Source organism: Sander vitreus, chromosome 22 (genome assembly GCF_031162955.1).
Source record: "Sander vitreus isolate 19-12246 chromosome 22, sanVit1, whole genome shotgun sequence".
In the NCBI taxonomy this organism is placed as follows: domain Eukaryota; kingdom Metazoa; phylum Chordata; class Actinopteri; order Perciformes; family Percidae; genus Sander; species Sander vitreus.
In genome coordinates this window covers 552223-577691 of record NC_135876.1, presented here as the reverse complement: position 1 = coordinate 577691, position 25469 = coordinate 552223, and the positions used below count along the sequence as shown (strand labels likewise).

The 25469-nt window shown below is 42.4% G+C and overlaps 1 protein-coding gene and 1 non-coding gene across 4 annotated transcripts in view; one reads left to right on the top strand and one right to left on the bottom strand.

Moving 5' to 3' along the window:
* jcada (junctional cadherin 5 associated a) overlaps window positions 1–9822 on the top strand; it is a 30066-nt gene extending 20244 nt beyond the window's left edge. For all 3 annotated transcript variants that reach the window (XM_078280432.1, XM_078280433.1, XM_078280434.1), the window contains exon 5: window positions 7533–9822. In XM_078280432.1, coding sequence (XP_078136558.1) covers window positions 7533–7567 — 35 coding nt within the window. In that variant the 3' untranslated portion in view covers window positions 7568–9822. The remainder of the gene's footprint in view (window positions 1–7532) is intronic.
* Window positions 9823–14030: 4208 nt separating this feature from the next.
* On the bottom strand, window positions 14031–14102 carry trnag-ucc (transfer RNA glycine (anticodon UCC)). Its single transcript has one exon. It is a non-coding gene; the product is annotated as a tRNA-Gly (tRNA).
* Between the last annotated feature and the right edge of the window lie 11367 nt (window positions 14103–25469).

Here is a 25469-nt window from a genome sequence, read left to right as displayed (position 1 = left end):
GAGGAATTAAGAGAATAATCATTTGAAATGCTTTTTTTGGCCTTCAAAGTGAAACAGCCTCATTCTATAATATGGATATTAGCTATGTACAAATGTGTTGTGAATCTATAGTTAAAGGGATAGTTCAATGTTTTTGGAAATATCATTTGCTTTCTTTCTGAGTGTGAGTTGAAACGATGTAAAGATTGAATCGATTAAAAATCAATTTAAATGTGTAAAGATTTTAAAGAAAAAAAATGAATCGTGATGCAACAGCCTAGGGTGTGATGCTACGTTAACATACAGCAGGTAACATAAGCCTAACGTAGCTAGTAACATTAGCTTAAACACTGTCAAAATGCTGACAGCTAAACGGTGTAAAGTGTGACTATATTTCAAGGATTCCAACAGCGGGACTTACAACAGTCTGCAGCTAAAGACACAGAGGAGACTAGCTGCACTTTGAGACAGCGTGGTCACTGCCACTGTTGGATAAACAACAGTGGTGGGAGTGTTGCATTTGGGTGTTGCTCCGTAAGCTTGTGTTGTGTCAATGTTGTTGTAAAATGCCATCTAGTGTTTCTTCTTTTTGTCGTTTAACAGCAAATGACTGGTGAAAAACGTTGTGGTTATAAGTTATTGTTATTACATGTTAAATAAGTCATTTAAATGTAACCATATGGCCTTAGCAAAAAACCAGCATTTCTTTCATCTTAAATTTTTTTTGTTATTTAAGATAAAATACTATTTCAGTTGCACTTCTGATAAGAGGACACATCTGCTGTTTTGCAGCAAACAAATAGTGAGAAAATCGCATCGTGAACTTAAAATCGTGATTAGTATCGAATCGTGAGTTGAGTGTACCATTACATCGCTAATTGATATCCATCTCATATATACTGTAAACCCAGATTTAGTTTTAATTAAACTTTTTAGTGGTCACTTCTTATTCTTTCATGTTTTGTTAAAAAACATCTACACTACTAAATCACATTAGTTGTTTGTAATAATCAGCTTAAGTATGCAGTGCACAGATCATGTATAGCAGTGATAACTAGGGTTGGGTACCGTTTGGATTTTTACGATTCCAATGCCGAACCGGTACTTTTAAAACTATTCCGATTCCTAAACCGATTCATGAACAACTGAAAAATGACATAAAAGAAAGGGTTTTTTTTATGGAGTTTTTTTAAAATTGAAAATTATTTAAATTGAACAATATATTAACGTTTTAAAGTACTTAACTATATAATAAGTAATCCTAAGTCAGGTAACACATAACTACAATAATTTAAGAAATAAATAAATGTTGAGTTGGTATGCCAACCAGCTTCAAACTTTAGCAGTTCTTTTGCAGAAAAATGACCATATTTGCCTTCTCTGGCGAGATACGACACCTCTCCTGACTTATGGCATGGCCTGCACAGGAGAAACCTCTCTCAGAGGGTGTCCAGGAGGCCTGGACACACAGGGAGGAGTTTGAAAGGGCAGACAATTTGGGGAGGCTGTCCCGCCTCCCCCACCACCAGGCTACAGGGTCGGCAGAGCAAGTGTAATACGTTTACTAACGATCACGTTCAGTGAATGGTTAATATGCCTTTACATGCATTTTAAAAGTAGCCTACATTTACGGTAGCTAGCTAACAGTAGACTACAGAGAAAGTGTGATATTTTGACGTCCGTTTCGGAGCGTGTACAAAAAGCCGTCTATCAGCAGTGATTGTAGAGTACATGTAGGAGACATGCGCTCCACACCGCGAGTGGGCACGTGCACCACTTGGCAGAAAAGGGAGAAAGAAAAATAAATAAATAAAAGTTGGCCGCTCCGAGCCATCCATCCATCCATCCATCTTCATCCGCTTATCCGGGTCGGGTCGCGGGGGTAGCAGCTCCAGCAGGGGACCCCAAACTTCCCTTTCCCGGGCCACATTAACCAGCTCCGACTGGGGGGATCCCGAGGCGTTCCCAGGCCAGGTTAGAGATATAATCCCTCCACCTAGTCCTGGGTCTCCCCGAGGCCTCCTCCCAGCTGGGACGTGCCTGGAACACCTCCCTAGGGGAGGCGCCCAGGGGCATCCTACCAGATGCCCGAACCACCTCAACTGGCTCCTTTCGACGCAAAGGAGCAGCGGCTCTACTCCGAGCTCCTCACGGATAACTGAGCTTCTCACCCTATCTCTAAGGGAGACGCCAGCTACCCTCCTGAGGAAACCCATTTCGGCCGCTTGTACCCTGGATCTTGTTCTTTCGGTCATGACCCAGCCTTCATGACCATAGGTGAGGGTAGGAACAAAAACTGACCGGTAGATTGAGAGCTTTGCCTTCTGGCTCAGCTCTTTTTCGTCACAACGGTGCGATAAATTGAATGTAATACCGCACCTGCTGTGCCGATTCTCCGACCAATCTCCCGCTCCATTGTCCCCTCACTCGCGAACAAGACCCCAAGGTACTTGAACTCCTTCACTTGGGGTAAGGACTCATTCCCTACCTGGAGAAGGCACTCCATCGGTTTCCTGCTGAGAACCATGGCCTCCGATTTAGAGGTGCTGATCCTCATCCCAGCCGCTCACACTCGGCTGCGAACCGATCCAGTGAGTGCTGAAGGTCACAGGCCGATGATGCCATCAGGACCACATCATCTGCAAAAAGCAGCGATGAGATCCCCAGCCCACCGAACTGCAACCCCTCTCCACCCCGACTACGCCTCGATATCCTGTCCATAAATACTACAAACAGGATTGGTGACAAAGCGCAGCCCTGGCGGAGGCCAACTCTCACCTGAAACGAGTCCGACTTACTGCCGAGAACCCGACACAGCTCTCGCTTTGGTCGTACAGAGATTGGATGGCCCTGAGAAGGGACCCCCTCACCCTGTACTCCCGCAGCACCTCCCACAGTATCTCCCGGGGCACCCGGTCATACGCCTTCTCCAGATCCACAAAACACATGTAGACTGGTTGGGCATACTCCCAGGCTCCCTCCAGGATCCTTGCGAGAGTAAAGATCTGGTCCGTTGTTCCACGACCAGGACGGAATCTGCATTGTTCCTCTTCAACCTGAGATTCGACTATCGACCCGAACCCTCCTTTCCAGCACCTTGGAGTAGACTTTACCGGGGAGGCTGAGAAGTGTGATACCCCTGTAATTGGCACACACCCTCTGGTCCCCCTTTTTAAAAAGGGGGAACCACCACCCCGGTCTGCCACTCCTTAGGCACCGTCCCAGACTTCCACGCAATGTTGAAGAGGCGTGTCAACCAAGACAACCCCTCCACACCCAGAGCTTTAAGCATTTCTGGACGGATCTCATCAATTCCTGGGGCTTTGCCACTGTGGAGTTGTTTAACTACCTCAGCAACCTCCACCAGGGAAATTGATGCCAATCCCCCCTCATCCTCCAGCTCTGCCTCTACCATAGAGGGCGATTAGTCGGATTTAGGAGTTCCTCAAAGTGCTCCTTCCACCGCCCTATTACCTCCTCAGTTGAGGTCAACAGCGTCCCCATCCTTACTGTACACAGCTTGGATGGTTCCCGCTTCCCCCTCCTGAGGTGGCGAACGGTTTTCCAGAAGTACCTTGGTGCCGACCGAAAGTCCTTCTCCATGTCTTCTCCGAACTTCTCCCACACACGCTGCTTTGCCTCTTTCACGGCAGAGGCTGCAGCCCTTCGGGCCCTTCGGTACCTTGCAACTGCCTCCGGAGTCGCCTGGGATAACATATCCCGGAAAGACTCCTTCTTCAGTCGGACGGCTTCCCTGACCACCGGTGTCCACCACGGTGTTCGTGGGTTACCGCCCCTTGAGGCACCTAAGACCCTAAGACCACAGCTCCTCACCGCAGCTTCAGCAATGGAAACTTTGAACATTGTCCACTCAGGTTCAATGCCCCCAGCCTCCACAGGGATGCACGAAAAGCTCCGCCGGAGGTGTGAGTTGAAAGTCTGTCGGACAGGGGCCTCCTCCAGACGTTCCCAATTTACCCGCACTACCCGTTTGGGCTTACCAGGTCTGTCCAGAGTCTTCCCCCCACCCCCTGACCCAACTCACCACCAGATGGTGATCGGTTGACAGCTCTGCCCCTCTCTTCACCCGAGTGTCCAAAAACATATGGCCTCAGATCAGATGAAACGATTATAAAATCGATCATTGACCTTTGGCCTAGGGTGCTCTGGTACCAAGTACACTTATGAGCATCCCTATGTTCGAACATGGTGTTCGTTATAGACAATCCATGACTAGCACAGAAGTCCAACAACAAACAACCACTCTGGTTTAGATCAGGGAGGCCGTTCCTCCCAATCACGCTCTCCATGTGTCTCCATCATTACCCACGTGCGCGTTGAAGTCCCCCCAGCAGAACTATGGAGTCCCCGACTGGAGCCCCATGCAGGACTCCACTCAAGGTCTCCAAGAAGGCCGAATACTCTGAACTCTTGTTTGGTGCATATGCACAAACAACAGTCAGAGTTTTCCCCCCCACAACCCGCAGGCGTAGGGAGGCGACCCTCTCGTCCCACCGGGTTAAACTCCAACGTAGCGGCGCTCAGCCGGGGGCTTGTGAGTATCCCCACACCCGCCCGGCGCCTCACACCCTGGGCAACTCCGGAGAAGAAAAGAGTCCAACCCCTATCCAGGAGTATGGTTCCAGAACCAAGACTGTGCGTAGAGGTAAGCCCCCACCAGATCTAACCGGTAGCGCTCCACCTCCCGCACAAGTTCCGGCTCCTTCCCCCACAGAGAGGTGACATTCCACGTCCCCCAGAGCCAGCCTCTGCTGCCCGGGTCTGGTCCGTCGAGGCCCCTGACCTTCACTGCCACCCATGTGGCAGCGCACCCGACCCCCAGCGGTTCCTCCCACAGGTGGTGGGCCCATGGGATGGAGGGATGTCCGCCACGTAGCTTTTTCGGGCTGTGCCCGACCGGGCTCCGTGGCAAACCCGGCCACCAGACGCTCGCTGACGAGCCCTCCATCTGGGCCTGGCTCCAGACGGGGGCCCCGGGCTTCCTCCGGGCAGGGTCACTTCATCCCTTCCTCGATTTTTTCATAGGATTTTTGAACCATTCTTTGTCTGGCCCCTCACCTGAGACCACTTTGCCTTGGGAGACCCTACCAGGAGCACAAAGCTCCAGACAACACAGCCCTCAGGTTCATAGGGACACACAAACCTCTCCACCACGATAAGGTGATGGTTCCCGGAGAAGCGCAGCGACAGAGGGAAAATATTTCAGTCGGGACCGAAATGAGGAACCGAAATTTGCGTTCTAATCCGGTCCGAATACTACCGTTTGCGTAGGATTTCGGTACCCAACTCTAGTGATAACTAAGGATCTTAAGTTTCTGTATGGGAGGGGCGGTGCTCATTTGAACTGTTCTGCGCTGAAGTGGTGCAAAGGCTCATGGGAACAAATATATGTTGTGAACAGTTTCTGTCCTAGTTAAAGTGTGTTTTAATAATTTTCTGTTACTGTTTTGGGTGTGCATTTATATTATCTGGGTTTTAGTTTGGTTGATTTAGTGTTCATGTTGAGCTACATTTATTGTTGCACCATGACCGAGACCTGGGGGGGGGGACTGATTGGGTCTGGGCAGTGAGATAGGATAGTGTAAGGTTACTCAGATTTATGCAGAGCATGTGGGAAAGTATCTGAGTGTTGTCATCCTTTCTGTTTTACTGGAACTAATGTATTGAATATATTGTTCTTAAAACTATACTGTTATAAAGAAAAAAACATATTTATGAGAATGATTCCTTTCTATAGTTTTGATAAGTAGAGCTTAGTGTTCCATATTTATTTTAACAAAAGTAAATGATTTTTAGTAATGAGTGCTAATGTAAACTTGATTTACTGCTCTGTGCTAATACAACTTCACCTGTGTAAGTTTCACCTTGTGTAAAAACTTAAACGGTTAAAGGCAACGGGTCAACTAATTCGGGATAACAGTGTATGTGCATTAAGTGCTTAGCTTGAGTGGGTATGTGGTTTGCCACGTTCAGCCCCGACAAAACGTAGCAATAAGGTTTTTTTTAAACTGAAACGGGGGGGCGTTGAACATCCTGTTGTGTGCGCAAGCGCTCTGCCTTTTTATTACCACAAGTTTACAGACACGTCTCTGCTGATTGGGTATCACCTGTGACACAGCCAATAAACGAGAGACACACCCACCAAACGAGAGAAAACATATCTCATAGCTGTTGCACGCTGTTTCACACCGTTCTGAGGAAACATGCCGTTCAATGCGGAAACCGTAGCAAAACGGTGCACACCGTTTTGAGATTGAGATTAGGTGCCCTAGGTCTTTGGACTGAGCCAGACAAGCTGTTTCCCCATACTTCCATGATGTTATGCTAAGCTAGTCTAAACCTGTTCCAACTCCAGCTACGTACTTAATGCACAGTCAAGGGACTGGTATCAATCTTCTTATCTCATTGTCCCAAAAAAATAGCAAATAAACCTATTTCCCAAAATGTTGATCTATTCCTTCAAAGCAACTGAAAGAGAGATCTATATCTATATATACATATATTGTATAAAATTAAGTGGCATAATAAACTGGGCCTACAATTAGATGTAAGGTGGCCTAAAGCCTAAGCTAATAATAGCCTTATAATTGTTGGCATGACTTGATAAATCATGTTTAATTTTAAACATACATATTTGTGGCAGAGTGAATCCTTATTAACTGTATCTGTGGATGGCAACATTACCTATAGGCCAGCAAGCAGTGGGGAGTTATACGTTGGATTAATGTTAGGACTTTTTATTATTTTTTTTAAACTTTCAAAAATTAACAATAATTTGGTGGCCCCCCTGCACTGACTCTGAGGACCCCCTAGGGGTCCCGTACCCCCTGTTGAAGATCCCTGTTATAAAGGTTTCCTGAGGAGTTTCTTGTAAACAAAGTTATTGTTTACATTCAGTGTTACTCACCAACTAGTCTATATCCAGGACGTTCCTCTTCCGGCATGCTCCGGTGCTGCTGGAAGGTCCGTCGAATGTCCCTAATTTCGGCCGGATGTCCGTCCCCTTCCTCTTTCTCTGTGTTGGCGTTTTAACCTCTGGTGGATTTGTGAGGACTATGGTTAACTGCTCCTCAGATCTCTGCAGGGTAAATCCAGACAGCTAGCTAGACTATCTGTCCAATCTGAGTTTTCTGTTGCACCACTAAAACTACTTTTGAACGTACACATGTTCCACCAAAACAAGTTCCTTCCTGAGACTATTTTGCAGAGGCACCGTGGCTCCGTCTGGAGCTTAGCACCGCCCGAGACAATTGTGATTGGTTTTAAGAAATGTCAGTAAACGAGAGCACGTTTTTCTCCCATCCTGGAATGCTGTGAGGACTAGCCAGACCCTCCTCCGCAGCGCTGTGGAGGAAGGTCTGGCAAAGCGAGACTACTCACCAACAGGCATCATGTGAATCCTTGAGCTTAACAAATGATCAAAAAACTCCACAGGGTACCTTAATTTCCACCTTTGTAAGGGCAAATAATGTCGTTCTGACTTGTTTTGATTGTGTTGTCTCATCTTTTCTTTCTTCTCTTTCCCTCATCAGACTCCTACGACCCCAGTCGAGTGGAGAGAGTGTAACCTCAGTGGAAATCTGTCTGTTCTCAAGTTAACAGCTTTTTCCCCAACAACAAAGGCTTTCATCTAGCCTCACCGCTTAGTCAGCCGTGACCCCTCCAATATTGTTACGCATTCCACTGAACTGACTGACCTGGTGCTGCGAGAGCATTTTTACAGCCAAGTAAAGGCCCCCGCCGGTCCTAATTCTCCAGGCCTTTTCAACCTCAACGTCCTCGTCCTTTCATTCTCTCCGCCTCTCCAAATGTTCATTTGCTCCAGCAAGTGGACATTTTTTTGGGGGGATTTTCGGAAAAATGCATGTCATTATTCCCGTCTACACTTGGGCTCCTTCTCGAGCTTCGGTGTTGAAAAATGAATGTAAAAGTGCTTCTGCTCAACAAACATAAGAAATGTAACATGTAAAAAAAACAAAACAAGAAAGCAACAGTATTGCATTACAATCAGTATTAACCTACACCAAATGTAAATAAGAAAGAGTTATACGATTTTATTAAGAATATCAATCAATTAAAATCATTTAATTGCTGAAGAAATGTATATTTTCTTATCTATGTTAAGAAAAGACTAGATTTTTGAAAGTGTGGTCCTTGGGTGTATTACTAATAATGAACCCCCCTGTTTATTCTTATACTTGTGTGATAGAGAATGTACTCAGAGAGCCTGGATTGCAATTAGAAACACTGTGGTCTTCGAATAGTTTCACTATAAGAGCAATATCGTCGTCGTACGCGGGACATCTGTGACATGATTTGAGAGTAAGTCTCCATTTCCAGGAGCTGATCTCATTTAAACGTCTTGCTTTAAGCTCCACCTTTTGGTACAAGTGTTAGGTTTGCACTGCTGAGATTATTGGCTTTATGTTACCAGTGAGCACCTGGTAATCTCTTCAAATGCTCCGAGATTACACTTGGAGGGATTCCTGTTGGCACCCTCCCCGTTCTCCACCGCCGTCAGTCTCAGCATCAGCAACGTGTATCAGAAGCGTCTGATTTAAGTGTTATTTTTGTTCATTGTCATACTGTTAAAGAAGAAAATGTATATTTTGTGGCATTACCTGAAGTCTATATTTAACCCTGTTTTTCATTCGTCCACATCTTAGTTCATGTGTGATTTCAGAAGTGCTTTTTTGGACGGGAAATAACTGATGTAGCTATATTGATCGCAGTGTGCCTTGTACACACTGTTTCTGTGGAGAACTTCATTTGTGTGTAAACACATCCAGTATTGTCAGTTGTTACTAATCTTAATTTCAACTGGACTTCAGTGATTCATTTTTACTTTAATGAAAACATTTGGGAGTTGTTTTTGGCAATAATAATAATACTATTTAGCTGTTGAAGCTTAATATTGATGCTGTACAGAACATTGCTGTTGGAATATTCACAGTATCTGAACATGTTCAATCATTTCGTGTTGACATATCAGTGTGTTGTTTGTGTGTTGTGGGCATAACTGGCAATTGGTTTACACTCACTTCACGTATGGGGCAGCAATACAAGAAGATTAAAAAACATACCAAACCAAACTTTTTGCTATGCATTGGACACCTACATTTACTGGGGTTAGTATCAAAATTCAAAGCTGAAAAACTGCAACTTCTGGTTTGCTTGTTTGACCCTGTCACTCTTTGCTCCAGTATTTAATGTTGAACCTAGTTGGATGTGGTTGTAGATTTGCATAGAAGGGGCTAGTGGAAGCTCAGCGCGAGGTCTCGTCTCTGTCCTGTTACCAACCCAGTAGCCGTACCTCTGTGTTCCAGGTAATGTGTTATCTGGCCATTCGTAGGTCTTTTTTGTACTGCAAGTTCTTTGTAACATGATATAGACTATTGGTGCACATCTTGCTTTGATATTTTCTATTTTCATACAGAAGTATGTACAGCTTCTTTTGTATGCGCGGCATCTTTATTTTTTATTTTTTTCTCCTTTTTGTTGTGCATGAAATGCGTAAGAAGTCACAGAGAGAAGGCATATTTGCATATATTTGCATTTGGTACTATATAGTTTATCCAATAAACAACTGTTATATTTCATAAAATGTATATTTTATTTTCCAAAAAAAAGTATTCTACATATTTAAAACAGAACAAGGTATTTTTTAGATTATTGTGAAAAGGGAACTGTTTTGAAGGCACGTTTGTCTATATTTGAAATGATCATTGAGTGTTGATGATCAGAAATATAGAGACAAGTGTGTGCTATTGTACAGTACTGCAGACTGTTCATAAACAAATAAATAAAAGTCTTTGCATGAAACATGTTGCCTCTGATTGTGTTACATTCATGAATGTTATACATGATTTGATGCAAAGAGCAAGTTTCAAGAGATGCATTTATTTAATAATGATTGTAATAACAGGGACAAATAAGGAACTACTGTATTTGTTGGGAAGTAGTCTAGCGACAGACACATTTTGGTTGATACCAAAACAGGATTTTGGTCTGATATCTGCCACACTCAACAGCACAGGTGAGTCCTCAAAGAGAGGAGACATAATTATTCTTTAAAAGGACTAGGCCTGTGACAATTAATACATAAATGTCTATTGTACATTTTTTTTTTTTTTTACATAATTACGGTTTCTTTGTTTGACTGCAATTCATTGCCAAAATTAGCTAAGATCTTAAAGGACCACGCCGACTTATTGGGACTTTGTCTTATTCCCCGTGTCCCCCAGAGTTAGATAAGTCCAGACATACCCTTCTCATCTCCGTGCGTGTCCTAACTCTGTCTGACACCCCCACCTCTAGCCTAGCTTAAAGGAGAATTCCGGTCGATTTCAACACGTAGCTCTATTGTTTGTAAATTTGAAAGTAAAAAAATAATAGGTGCTGCCTACCCCGAGTTATCCTCCTGCTAGCATTAGCACCCAGGAGGCTGAAACAGGGCAGGGTTTAAACGTGCTTTTAGCCTAGTGTGACCAGACGTCCCCAGTTTCGGTGACCTGTCCCCGGCTGGAGTTGTCCCCGCTTTTCACTGTGACTGACAGACCCAAAATGTTAATGAAAGAAAGAAAACATCGATCGACGGATTTTGTTTGTTTTTTCTTTCCGTTTGATTTCTTTTATCTTTTTTGTCTTGTCGATTTTATTTCCTTGTAAATGAGTTTGTTATTTTAAAAAATGTGACAAGGGGGGGCCTTATATAAACTGAAGCTTCTGACCCTACCCTTTGGTTACGACCAATAATAGTCAAGCACCCTACACGCGCAGGCTCAAGACAGCCAGAGCCAGCGCTGCTCAGAGCTCAGAGATGTTCTAGAATGCCCATATTTTACGATGCTAAAATCACTGTTTATTTACATGGAGTCTGGTGGGTTTAGCGAACGCTATTTCGCGGACGTTTTAACGTGTTAATCTTGCTCTTTAACAGAAAGGTCGACCTCCTTAGAAATCCTTTCCATAATGTTGTCAGACACTTAGAATATTAATCTGAGTCTGTCAGCGGCAAAACGAGCACTTTTATGAACGTAAATACAAGCTGGACAATTGACGTCCATTAACCGTTGCCGACTGCAGTGATCTCGTTTAATACTGGACTAATGTAACAGGAAAATATTTCCTCAATAGTTTTAATTGTATCCAATACTCAATGAGCTGTTGCAGAAACAAGCCCAGCGTGAAGCAATAAAGCAAAAGCTGTCAGATAAATGTAGTTCAGTAAACATTACAACATTTTCCTCTGAGGTGTAGTGGAGTACAAGTATGAAGTAGCAGCAGGGGTGATTCTAGGATCAGACCTTTAGGGGGGCTCAGCCCCTAATGAGAATGTGACATGGATATAGTGCATGCAAAAGTGTTAACCCCATTGCTTTGACAAATGGTTTGCAAGAAAATGAACATTGAACTTACATGAAATGTTATCATATTTGCATTCTGCATAAATCTCTGCACACCCATTACTCTCTGTGAAATATCTCCCAAACTCTTCACTCAACACATGCATCGGTCCAACAAGCGGTTCCCGTGTAATCTGGGTTTGAAATTGCAACATTTCTACATGGTCTACAACTTTATAATGTATTCTCATGTAAACTATTTATGATGACTATTTATTTATTTACAGACATTTTTGTAAATTCCTTAGCCAGTGTATCCCACCATAATGGTTATTATATTGCCAGATTCCAGACAATCCCACTTACTTATACAGTATATATCCCACTTACAAATATGAATATATATTTCTACTGGTATGCTTCCTAGTGACATTAATGCAAAAATATGAAGAAAAAACTATTCCACCTGTGTGTGCATGGTTATAATTAAAGTGCAAAATAGCTCAGGCTACAGCACAAATATTCCCATCCATAGATATAAGAATAATCAAGTCTGTCCTCTGAATTTCTTTTCAAAGTGCACCAGATTGATGCATTTAAACATTAAAATAGACAACATTTTCTTACAGGGGGGCATGCCCATGGACCCCCCTAGGGGGGCTTGTGCCCCAGTGCAGCTCTAGGTCTACTGTTTTGGAGGTATTTATGCTTCTGAACTGAAAATGTCCCCAGATTTTGTCTCAGAAATCCGGTCACCTGTTTTTAGCCTCTTAACATGTTTGAAATGTCATTCAAAGTGCCTACCCATGTGGAGTGATTCCTTCTGAGGGAACACAGTGAATATGGCTGCAGTAGATGTGAAAGAAATGCATAAAGGTTGTGTTAATTCAGCTCTGTTTAGTTCCGGTAAAGGAAGACTTTGGGAACGTCATGCAAACTACAACACCGAAAAGAGATACAACAAAAATATTTATTAAGTTAATGATTAAATAAGGTACTGTCTCCAAACTTACCTCAATTGCAACTTGTCTCCTGCTAGTTGTACTACAGCACTTACTTTTAAACAGAGCTTAATTAGCACAACTTTTATGCATTTCTGTCACATCTCCTGCAGTCAGATTCCCTGTGTTCCCTCAGAAGGAATCACTGCACATGGGGAGACACTTGGAACGACATCTCCAGCATGTTAAGAGGCTAAAAACAGGTTTAAAACCTGCCCTGTTTCAGCCTCCTGGGTGCTAACGCTAGCAGGAGGATAACACGGTGTAGGCAGCACCGATTGGTTTCGTTTTTCTCTCTGCTGACAGCACTCCAAATTTACAAATAACAGAGCTACGGGTTGAAATCAACCGGAATTCTCCTTTAGCACAGATCCTGGAGGTAACCGGCTCCATCTAGCCTAGCTTAGCACAGATCCTGGAGGTAACTGGCTCCATCTAGCCTAGCTTAGCACAGATCCTGGAGGTAACCGGCTCCAACTAGCCTAGCTTAGCACAGATCCTGGAGGTAACTGGCTCCATCTAGCCTAGCTTAGCACAGATCCTGAAGGTAACCGGCTCCATCTAGCCTAGCTTAGCACAGATCCTGGAGGTAACTGGCTCCATCTAGCCTAGCTTAGCACAGATCCTGGAGGTAACCGGCTCTAACTAGCCTGCTGCTCCCAATAAGTGACAAAATAATGCCAACATGTTCCTATTTACATGTTGTGAATTGTATAGTCACAGGGTGTACAAATAACAAGGTCACATGACACACAGCCGTCTTCTAACCGTATACATACTGGGAACTATATTCTCAGGAGGTGAAGCACTGCTACTTCTGCTACTTGGGCGGAGTGATTTGCTTGCAGCACCTGAGAAGCCCCGTGGTGAGGAGCAGAGAGTAACAACGGTGCTTTTCAGGTGTTGCGCTAATCACTTCGGCCAAGTAGCAGTGGTTCGCCTTCTGAGAATATAGTTGTGCCCTTTTTGTGTCTTTCAGCCTCATAAAAGTCCGACAGTTTGTAAGGAAACAAGAAAAAAAGAGGCTCTCCTTAACTTTATCCACAGGGGGGAACAGCGCCCCCAAAACCCGGCTTGTGGCCACAAATATATGACAGCCGTACTTTAAGAGTTACCATAGAGAATGAATGGTACAAGTTCAGAGAGTTAAGCGCGCGGAGCAGTTGACTCGGGTACGATTCCCGGCCATCGCAAATCTCTAATGTACAGGACAAATTAAGAGGAAATATGGAAACCTATGCGCCTACTGCAACTGATATCAGGTAACATCCCAGCAAGTATGACACGTTGCAACTATCCGGACTGTTAGATCCCTGGCTAAATTGCAATGTTTCGGCGTTGTTTTAAAGTTAAAATAAATGTACTGCAGGAGTAATGACTCATCCACGCGTAGAGCTAAACCCTCCGTGAAGCGCGTCGGTACGGTAAACATGTACACCACACTGAACGTGCGAGAACTCTTCATTATACTTAAAAAAGGTCTCCACAGCCTGCCTGTCTGTTGAAAGTGAGCACAGTGTAAACTCAGACCTCACACTTTCAAAGCATGATAGGCTACATAAAAGAAGTTGCGAGTGCGACTCAACGCAGTTTGTGATGCGCGAGTGCAGAGATGGCAGCGCTGCTAGACAGACTACAAACTAACATTAAATGTCTGCTCCATCTGCCTTTACACGAAAAAAGATGCGATGGCCGGGAATCGAACCCGGGTCAACTGCTTGGAAGGCAGCTATGCTCACCACTATACCACCATCGCATAGGAATCGTTGAAACTCCACAGCATACTCAGACGTAGGTCAAGAATTCAATGGCAAACAAGGAAGGAACAGAGGAGGAGGAGGAGGAGGAGGAGGAGGAGAAGGGGAGGTACATGCGTTCCCTCTTCCCCCAAGAACTCTTCACTCTCTCCCCCCCCCTCTCTCTCAGGAACAATTTTCCATTACATTGCACATTTTCAAAACATTTAGTTTTCTATAGGCTACTGTTTGGTTTTGCCTTACATTTGCACTTTTTATAATTTCAGAATCAGAATCAGAAAAGCTTTATTGCCAAGTATGTTTTTTACACATACAAGGAATTTATTTTGGTGTTGTTGGTGCACGTCACACATTCTCTAAAATAAGTTAAACAAACAGGTTAAACAGAACAAACAATATAAGTATAAATATATATATATATATATATATATATATATATATATATATATATATATATATATAGACACACACACACACACACACACACAGAATGTATTAAAAATAAGAGAGTAAGAATTAAGAGCAGATTAAGTACAGTGGCATGTAGAGCCAGAGGGGGGGAGAGTCAGGGTGGGGTCCGGGCCTTGTTAATAAGGCTAGTGGTGGAGGGGAAAAAGCTGTCCTTGTGACGTGAGGTTTTGGTCCTGATGGACCTCAGCCTCCTGCCAGAGGGGAGTGGCTCAAAGAGTTTGTGTCCGGGGTGCGAGGGGTCGGCCACAATCTTTCCAGCACGCTTCAGAGTCCTGGGGGCGTTCAGGTCCTGGAGCGGCGGCAGATTGCAGCCAATCACCTTCTCTGCTGACCAAATGACACGCTGCAGTCTGCCCTTGTCCTTGGCTGTGGCAGCAGCGTACCAGATGGTGATGGAGGATGTGAGAACAGTCTGCCCTTGTCCTTGGCTGTGGCAGCAGCGTACCAGATGGTGATGGAGGATGTGAGAACAGTCTGCCCTTGTCCTTGGCAGTTGCAGCAGTGTACCAGATGGTGATGGAGGATGTGAGGATGGACTCAATGATGGCTGTGTAGAAGTGCACCATCATTGTCTTTGGCAGGTTGAATTTCTTCAGCTGCCGCAGGAAGTACATCCTCTGTTGTGCTTTCTTGACGAGGGAGCTGATGTTCAGCTCCCACTTGAGGTCCTGGGAGATGGCAGTTCCCAGGAAGCGGAAAGACTCCACAGTGTCAATTGTGGAGCCACAGAGGGTGGTGGGGGCAGGTGGGGCTGGGTTCTTCCTGAAGTCCACGACCATCTCCACTGTCTTTAGAGCGTTGAGCACTAGGTTGTTTTGCTTGCACCAGGTCACCAGGTGGTCAGCCTCCCACCTGTAGGCGGACTCGTCACCATCAGAGAGGAGTCTGATGAGGGAGGTGTCGTCCACAAACTTCAGAAGCTTGACAGACTGGTGACTGGAGGTGCAGCTGTTGGTGTACAGGGAGAAGAGCAGAGGAGAAAGAACACAGCCCTGGGGCGATCCGGTGCTGATGGTCTGTGAGTCGGAGACGTGTTTCCCCATTTCTTCACTGTATTGTATATATTATGAAGCCTATCTTTTTTTAATCTTTTCTAATTGTATATATCACTTATCTTTTTTATCTTTATCTGTATACATTAGTAAGTAAGTAAAGTTTATTCATTTATAAATATAAATATATACATTTATTTATATATTTTTTATATATATTTTTTCACAGATAAAAATCATAAAGTGCTTCACAATAAAGTGAAATACAATAATTAGAAGACATAAGTAGCCTACATAAAATCAGATGGCCATAAAAACCCTTGTCTAACTAAAGGCCTGTTTGAATAACAAAGTCTTCAACAGAATTTGAACTTAAAGTACTTTATTATCTTTTATCTTGATACTTGTTGAACCTGTCTTTATTACACCATGGGTGCACACACGTCTGACACTCAGATCCTATTACTTGACAAAGCAGCAAATACAACCACTTTCATCAATGGGTCATATGCTCAATCACCATTGTTTTAACTCACTCTTTGATAGATAGGGACTTAACAGACAACTAGAAAATGCATTTCCTGCAGAAAATGCGTGGGAATGCTGAATAGCTGAATTGCTAAAGCTAAACTGGATGAATAGTTTAATCCGTGACAAGAAGTTAAAGTAGTGATAATAGTTGAAAAAGTTGAAATCGTTTTAATAAGTATGAATTTCATTAAAAAGTTAAAAGCTGACGCCAAACTGAATTGTTGACTTTAAAAGTTCAACGATGCCATCGATGTAGATCATCGTTCTGAAGAGTTCTGAATGTATCTATTAAGTATGGAAGACTTACAAATGCTATGAGAAACATGTATTAAAATGCAGAAATCAAAAAAAATGTTCAAAAAAATCTGGTTTGCACTGCACTGCTGAAAAATTTGGAATTTGAAATGTAAAAGTGTCAGTTGGAAGCTGAACTGCATTACCTTAATAAGCTAACAGTCGAAAAACATTTCTATAAAAGCTGGAAGCTGAACTGTAATACCGTCAAAAGTGGAAGTTCCAATAAATTGACTAAAAAGGCTGAAAGTATGAATACTTTGTATTATTATCAGCCATATCCATTGCGTAGAACAAACAAGCATGACCCTAAAGAGCTGAGAGGTGAATATATTGCCTGAAAAAAAGCGGGCTATATACATGGATGAAATCACAAATGACCCTGGAGGGAGGGAGGGAAAGAGAGAGAGAGAATGACAGACAGACAGTAGTGGATATACAGTCAGGTCCATAAATATTGGGACATTGACACAATTCTAATCTTTTTGGCTCTATACACCACCACAATGGAGTTGAAATGAAACGAACAAGATGTGCTTTAACTGCAGACTTTCAGCTTTAATTTGAGGGTATTTACATCCAAATCAGGTGAACGGTGTAGGAATTACAACAGTTTGTATATGTGCCTCCCACTTTTTAAGGGACCAAAAGTAATGGGACAGATTAACAATCATAAATCAAACTTTCACTTTTTAATACTTGGTTGCAAATCCTTTGCATTCAATTCCAGCCTGAAGTCTGGAAGGCATAGACATCACCAGACGCTGGGTTTCATCCCTGGTGATGCTCTGCCAGGCCTCTACTGCAACTGTCTTCAGTTCCTGCTTGTTCTTGGGGCATTTTCCCTTCAGTTTTGTCTTCAGCAAGTGAAATGCATGCTCAATCGGATTCAGGTCAGGTGATTGACTTGGCCATTGCATAACATTCCACTTCTTTCCCTTAAAAAACTCTTTGGTTGCTTTTGCAGTATGCTTCGGGTCATTGTCCATCTGCACTGTGAAGCGCCGTCCAATGAGTTCTGAAGCATTTGGCTGAATATGAGCAGATAATATTGCCCGAAACACTTCAGAATTCATCCTGCTGCTTTTGTCAGCAGTCACATCATCAATAAATACAAGAGAACCAGTTCCATTGGCAGCCATACATGCCCACGCCATGACACTACCACCACCATACTTCACTGATGAGGTGGTATGCTTTGGATCATGAGCAGTTCCTTTCCTTCTCCATACTCTTCTCTTCCCATCACTCTGGTACAAGTTGATCTTTGTCTCATCTGTCCATAGGATGTTGTTCCAGAAATGTGAAGGCTTTTTTAGATGTTGTTTGGCAAACTCTAATCTGGCCTTCCTGTTTTTGAGGCTCACCAATGGTTTACATCTTGTAGTGAACCCTCTGTATTCACTCTGGTGAAGTCTTCTCTTGATTGTTGACTTTGACACACATACACCTACCTCCTGGAGAGTGTTCTTGATCTGGCCAACTGTTGTGAAGGGTGTTTTCTTCACCAGGGAAAGTATTCTTCGGTCATCCACCACAGTTGTTTTCCGTGGTCTTCCGGGTCTTTTGGTGTTGCTGAGCTCACCGGTGCGTTCTTTCTTTTTAAGAATGTTCCAAACAGTTGATTTGGCCACACCTAATGTTTTTGCTATCTCTCTGATTAAGTATGGAAGACTTACAAATGCTATGAGAAACATGTATTAAAATGCAGAAATCAAAAAAAATGTTCAAAAAAATCTGGTTTGCACTGCACTGCTGAAAAATTTGGAATTTGAAATGTAAAAGTGTCAGTTGGAAGCTGAACTGCATTACCTTAATAAGCTAACAGTCGAAAAACATTTCTATAAAAGCTGGAAGCTGAACTGTAATACCGTCAAAAGTGGAAGTTCCAATAAATTGACTAAAAAGGCTGAAAGTATGAATACTTTGTATTATTATCAGCCATATCCATTGCGTAGAACAAACGAGCATGACCCTAAAGAGCTGAGAGGTGAATATATTGCCTGAAAAGAAGCGGGCTATATACATGGATGAAATCACAAATGACCCTGGAGGGAGGGAGGGAAAGAGAGAGAGAGAATGACAGACAGACAGTAGTGGATATACAGTCAGGTCCATAAATATTGGGACATCGACACAATTCTAATCTTTTTGGCTCTATACACCACCACAATGGAGTTGAAATGAAACGAACAAGATGTGCTTTAACTGCAGACTTTCAGCTTTAATTTGAGGGTATTTACATCCAAATCAGGTGAACGGTGTAGGAATTACAACAGTTTGTATATGTGCCTCCCACTTTTTAAGGGACCAAAAGTAATGGGACAGATTAACAATCATAAATCAAACTTTCACTTTTTAATACTTGGTTGCAAATCCTTTGCATTCAATTCCAGCCTGAAGTCTGGAAGGCATAGACATCACCAGACGCTGGGTTTCATCCCTGGTGATGCTCTGCCAGGCCTCTACTGCAACTGTCTTCAGTTCCTGCTTGTTCTTGGGGCATTTTCCCTTCAGTTTTGTCTTCAGCAAGTGAAATGCATGCTCAATCGGATTCAGGTCAGGTGATTGACTTGGCCATTGCATAACATTCCACTTCTTTCCCTTAAAAAACTCTTTGGTTGCTTTTGCTAGTATGCTTGGGTCATTGTCCATCTGCACTGTGAAGCGCCGTCCAATGAGTTCTGAAGCATTTGGCTGAATATGAGCAGATAATATTGCCCGAAACACTTCAGAATTCATCCTGCTGCTTTTGTCAGCAGTCACATCATCAATAAATACAAGAGAACCAGTTCCATTGGCAGCCATACATGCCCACGCCATGACACTACCACCACCATACTTCACTGATGAGGTGGTATGCTTTGGATCATGAGCAGTTCCTTTCCTTCTCCATACTCTTCTCTTCCCATCACTCTGGTACAAGTTGATCTTTGTCTCATCTGTCCATAGGATGTTGTTCCAGAAATGTGAAGGCTTTTTTAGATGTTGTTTGGCAAACTCTAATCTGGCCTTCCTGTTTTTGAGGCTCACCAATGGTTTACATCTTGTAGTGAACCCTCTGTATTCACTCTGGTGAAGTCTTCTCTTGATTGTTGACTTTGACACACATACACCTACCTCCTGGAGAGTGTTCTTGATCTGGCCAACTGTTGTGAAGGGTGTTTTCTTCACCAGGGAAAGTATTCTTCGGTCATCCACCACAGTTGTTTTCCGTGGTCTTCCGGGTCTTTTGGTGTTGCTGAGCTCACCGGTGCGTTCTTTCTTTTTAAGAATGTTCCAAACAGTTGATTTGGCCACACCTAATGTTTTTGCTATCTCTCTGATAGGTTTGTTTAGATTTTTCAGCCTAATGATGGCTTGCTTCACTGATAGTGACAGCTCTTTGGATCTCATATTGAGAGTTGACAGCAACAGATTCCAAATGCAAATAGCACACTTGAAATGAACTCTGGACCTTTTATCTGCTCCTTGCAAATGGGATAATGAGGGAATAACACACACCTGGCCATGGAACAGCTGAGCAGCCAATTGTCCCATTACTTTTGGTCCCTTAAAAAGTGGGAGGCACATATACAAACTGTTGTAATTCCTACACCGTTCACCTGGTTTGGATGTAAATACCCTCAAATTAAAGCTGAAAGTCTGCAGTTAAAGCACATCTTGTTCGTTTCAGTTCATCTCCATTGTGGTGGTGTATAGAGCCAAAAAGATTAGATATGGATATCTATTTATGGACCTGACTGTAGACTCATGTTCATATTAATGCCTGTAGTATTCAAGTTGACTGTGTTGTCATGGCTACTAATGACCCGTGACTAAACGCCCTTTGATCTCTGTGACGAGATCTCTTTGATCAGCTGACGACCACAGCACCTGCTGTTAATATGGCACACTGCAGCTATTCAGAGACACTGAGATCGAGCTCTCAAATAAAGGCTCAGTCTGCTAAAACGATAAGTGCTATCAGTCAGATGACCTCATCTTGAGCACCACAAGGCCTTTCTGAACGTAATCATATAAAATTCATATGGATAAACTTAAAAATGTGGGCATATCAGTGATTTAAAAAAAGTGGTTTGCTCTGTATTTCGCTCTGAAATGTGAAGGATCTTTAACAGGGGAGCGAATGGAAGAAGATTTGGAACTGTTGTCATTTGGAAGCTCACTGAGCCAAAAGTATAAGGCTTGATGTATAAATTGTGTATGACAAGTACATATTGTGGGTGTGAGAGCAGTTTATAGAGCAAGGATTAAGATAATTTTTTCGAAGCTCCACACTCTAATCTGTGACATCACTCACTCTAAGAAGCTACATACACACTCTGTTTAATCGATAACATTTCCTGAAATGTACACTAAACTTAAATAGCTTTTTTACAAAAACTGTACAAGATATCAAAACACTGAGCACACCCCGAATACCTGAATATTTTGTGAATGGTTTAAAGTTTGAATCACTTTTGTAGGTGAAAGAATGTAGGAGGAGATACATTTTGAAGCAGAAGAGTATTTGAAGCTTGCTCTCATTGACTTTAATGTTAAAATAAAATGTTTAAAAGCTTAATATTTAAAAAAGTATAAATAGTAGAAAAAAAGTTGAAGAAGTCCCATCATTAGCTGAAAGAGCGGAACATTTTAAAAGTTGAATGGTTTTAATAGCTGAACGTATGCAGAAGTTACGGAGAGCCAAAAAACGTACGGAATAATAAGAAGCAGAAAAATAAAGAACAGGATAACAATAGTGGGAATGCTGCTGAATCAGCATTCCCACTAATTAACTAGATGAAAATCTTATGGACAATGGGCCTCATTCACCAATATCTTCCTAAGTTTTCTCTTAAATGTGATCTTAAGAAAGCCCTTAAGAAAAGTCTACGTCGGATTTATGACGTGTCCTTAAACATCAGAATTTTTCGCACCTGTGTTTTTAGGATTGATGAATCCCATGTCTTCGTAATTGAAAGGACATGACACTTCCTGTGAGACTGCGTTCAAGAGATAATTGTCGGAGTCGCAGATGACTTGTACATTGCAGTGATGGAGAAAGTACTGAATCTCAGTAGCCTACTTAAGTAAAAGTACAAATAACCAGAGACATACTTACTTTAGTAAAAGTACAAATAACCAGAGACATATTTACTTTAGTAAAAGTAGAAGATCTCCTATCCTAATCAGCATAAAACGGTAATATGTTGTTAGAATCGGAATGTGGTTGGTTTTATTCATGGATGTATTTTAAGACGGTTTTACTTTCTTTAACCATGCAAGTAAGCAAATAAAGTGTGTGAAGCAGCGAAAATGGGGAGGAGATGTGAAGAGGTTCAGCCAAATAAATAAGATATGAACGCGTGTTATGCAGCCTGGTGGAGGAGTAAATGACACTGTGGAGAGGCAACTATGATTTAAAAACGGGAATAATAAAAAACAAACATTTTCATTTTCACTTTTACCGGAGGCTGTATTACCGAGGGTCAGCGGCGCTGCACCCGGGCTCTGGAGCACGGAGCTGGCTTGGAAGCTGATGAAGGATCGACGGTGCCCCATGTATATCTATGACAACCAAATTCACTGGTGAGACAAACGTGGGACGGTCAGGAAGACGTTTTGGCAGGGGGAAAAACTGATCAGAAAATGTAACGGAACGTTGTAGAAATGTAGTGGAGTAGAAAGTATAGAGAATTGCTGCAAAATGTAACGAAGTAAAAACCACTCCATTTTGGCCCTATAAAATAGTGCCATCAATCACCAAGTAACGCAGGGTTTAATCAGTTTAATTGCGGATGTAAATTGCAGTGTTAGTGTTTCTTTGCATACTATGATTTTTTTTAAACAAATGATCAGAAGTACATTGCAGTACAATACTATCATTGTAAACAACTGTACATTTAAATAAAATGCAGTAACCAATTATTTGGAGCAAACTCATCACTCAAATGTGCGTAAGAGTGCTCTTGAGTGTTCGTAGATTTTGTTCTCAGCTAAGAACAAATCCAAGATAAGAAAACATTAGTGAATGTCAGAATCAATCAAAAAAAGTGCGTAAGTGGGGTTTAAGAACACATTTCTTTGTAAGAACGGTAGTGAATGAGGCCCAATAACTTTAAGTCATTTTACAGACACGTTCCACCTTCATGTTTCATTCTTACTCGGATGTGTCGAGGAAGAAGCTACTCATTCTCCCTCATCAGTCGTGGCGTCGCTGTGCATGTGATCTGAGGATGCCGGCACAGCCTCATAACTTCAGAATGATGTCAGGACCAGTCTAACCTGTTGCTGATATTCTACTTATACACTTACGCTAAGCACCAGACGGAGCCACGGTGCCTCTGCAAAAGAGCCTCTGGAAGGAACTTGTTTTGGTGGAACATGTGTACGTTCAAAAGTAGTTTTAGTCGTGCAACAGAAAACTCCGATTGGACAGATAGTCTAGCTAGCTGTCTGGATTTACCCTGCAGAGATCTGAGGAGCAGTTAACCATAGTCCTCACAAATCCACCAGAGGTTAGAACGCCAACACAGAGACAGAGGAAGGTAAGGGACATCCGGCCGTAAAGAGGGACATCCAGCGGAATTTCCGACGGCAACGCACCAATCCCAGACGCGTAAAGTCGTGAATATAGACTACTAACATCATAAAAGACTATACCCACCCTGGCCATCACCTCTTTGAACTGTTGCCTTCTGGGAGGTGTTAATAGGTCTGCCAAAACACGCACCTCCAGATTCAGGGACAATTTTCCCACAAGCAATTTGCATATTAAATAAGGGAAAATAAGCACATCCATCCACTCTGCTGCTATGCACCTGCACTTCACGTAAAAATGTGCAATACGAGTGCATTATTTTACTTCTTAACTTAATTATATCACTACTATTGACTCTAGTCTACTTTTTACCACCTTCACATTCTCTGATCCATTTTCTTAGTTTAATTTAGTGTGTTTTTATGTCTGCACCATGGAGTAGCACTTTTAATTTGGTTGTAAGTACTTAACAATGACAATGTCAATTCTGATTCTGATTCTAACATGTTGATGATGCCCATTCAGTGTCAGAGAAGTCACACATCAGATGGAGTTCTATTATGTGTCCACTAGATGGTGATAACTGACCATATAATAGACTTGTTTCAGTTATTCTGTCTGATTACACCTCTCCTCAGGTTGAAGGTGGGCCGGAGCTTAGATGGGAACTTATTAGGGCCCTGAGCACAGTGGGGTTAGAATGCACGAAAACTTACCAAAATTTGCACATTTGTCACAACTGGTGAAAATTGCAAAGATTAAAAAAAATTACTCATGTGCACCACTAGGTGGCGGTATTGCAGAAAAAACGTGTTTGGCCCTATAACTCCCAAACCGTACATCTCAAGAATTCAAAAACCATATATCTTCGTGTTCCCTGGATCCAGCTGAATCTCCTGATATAGACCACGCCCATTTCCGTCTAGACTTTTATGCGTGAAAAATAATTGCTATCAACGCAAAACTTAAGATTCTTGTTTGCCATAACCCTCTGGTGATGCCCCACACATTTTACCAAAATTGGTCACTAGGTAAGTACATAAAGTTTATAGCTCATGAACGGCTCATCCGATTTTTTACAAAATGTGATGGGTACCATCTAGGGCCACTCATGAGGCCACCCCTACAGTAAGGTACTGATTGGTCAAAGTGGGCGTGGCCTTTGGGACCCTAATTGGTTTTAGTCCTTTTTTGACGGCCTCAATATATACGGAAACTCACAAGAATTGGCGCCTACATAAACACCTGGGAGCTCTGCGAGACTGTACAGCGATTTGGCCCATACCTGTAAGCGGGCTCCATAGCGCCCCCTAATGCGTGGAAGGCCTTAACTTGGACATAGTTGTTCCTATCTTCACCAGATTAAATACACATATTGCTCTAATCATTGCGGACATATTTCCCATTTACCTTCATTAGCGCCGCCCAAGGCGGCCATTTTTAATTATGCTTTTTTTCATGTGTTTTACATTCTTTCGAACTCGTCCTAGGCTGTGATTTCAATCTTCTTGAATCCTGCAGGTAGTATCTGTTGACCCTCTTGACGGAAAGTCATCCAAAGAATTTTGATAGTTGAAAAAATGAGCAAGTTATAGCAACTTCCTGTCTAAACAGGAAGCTGCGTTATCTTGGCAACAATTATTCCGATTGCCCCGAAACTTCCCAACGTTGTTCCTCATGGCCGGTTTAGCATCTGTGCCAAACTCGGCATCAATAGGTCATTAGATGGCGCGATTTTAATTTTTTTAAATTAATCAGCAAAATATTGAGATATATATATATATATATATATATATATATATATATATATATATATATATATATATATACTTTGTCTAACTCCTCCTGGGCCGTGAGTCCAATCTGCACGAAAACTTGGATGTAGACTCGGTGGACCCTCGTGACTAAAAGTTATCAAAATACTTTTGATAGCTAACACAATGCGCAAGTTACAGAGGACCAACTTCCTGTAGGTGGCTGTTAAAACAGGAACGGTTGTATCTTGGCAAAAGTTATTCCAATTTACATGAAACTTAGAATGTGTGGTCTACATGTGATATTGCGTCTGCCAGTACCCCCTACGCAAGAAGGCGAGGGCCCGTTCATCACTGCTTGCAGCTTTAATTAGGTCACAAATCCTTTCTACCAATAAGGACGACAAAGCTGTTATTTGTCCCGCCCTACCAGGTGCAACACAGCTCGAATTCTCCGCGGTTAATTTCATTCACTATATGGTACACTATAAAATATCCACAATGCACTGCTATTTTGAATTATTTTGACTAATAGTTAAGCTCAGAGGATGTTGAGTAGATAATCACAGACTGGTTTATGTCAAAGTTTAGTCAGGATACTGGTTTAAAACCATTTTGTAAATGCTATAAAATTGAATAAAACACCCAAGATTGAATGAAAATAATCATTGATTTTACCTGACGAACTTATGGAACCATCCCTGTTATTTTTGGGCAGTTAGATTTAAAAGAAACCATATTTCTGTATTAAAAAACCGTCAAATTTAACCCAAGGAAAACACAAGGGTTAAAAAGAAA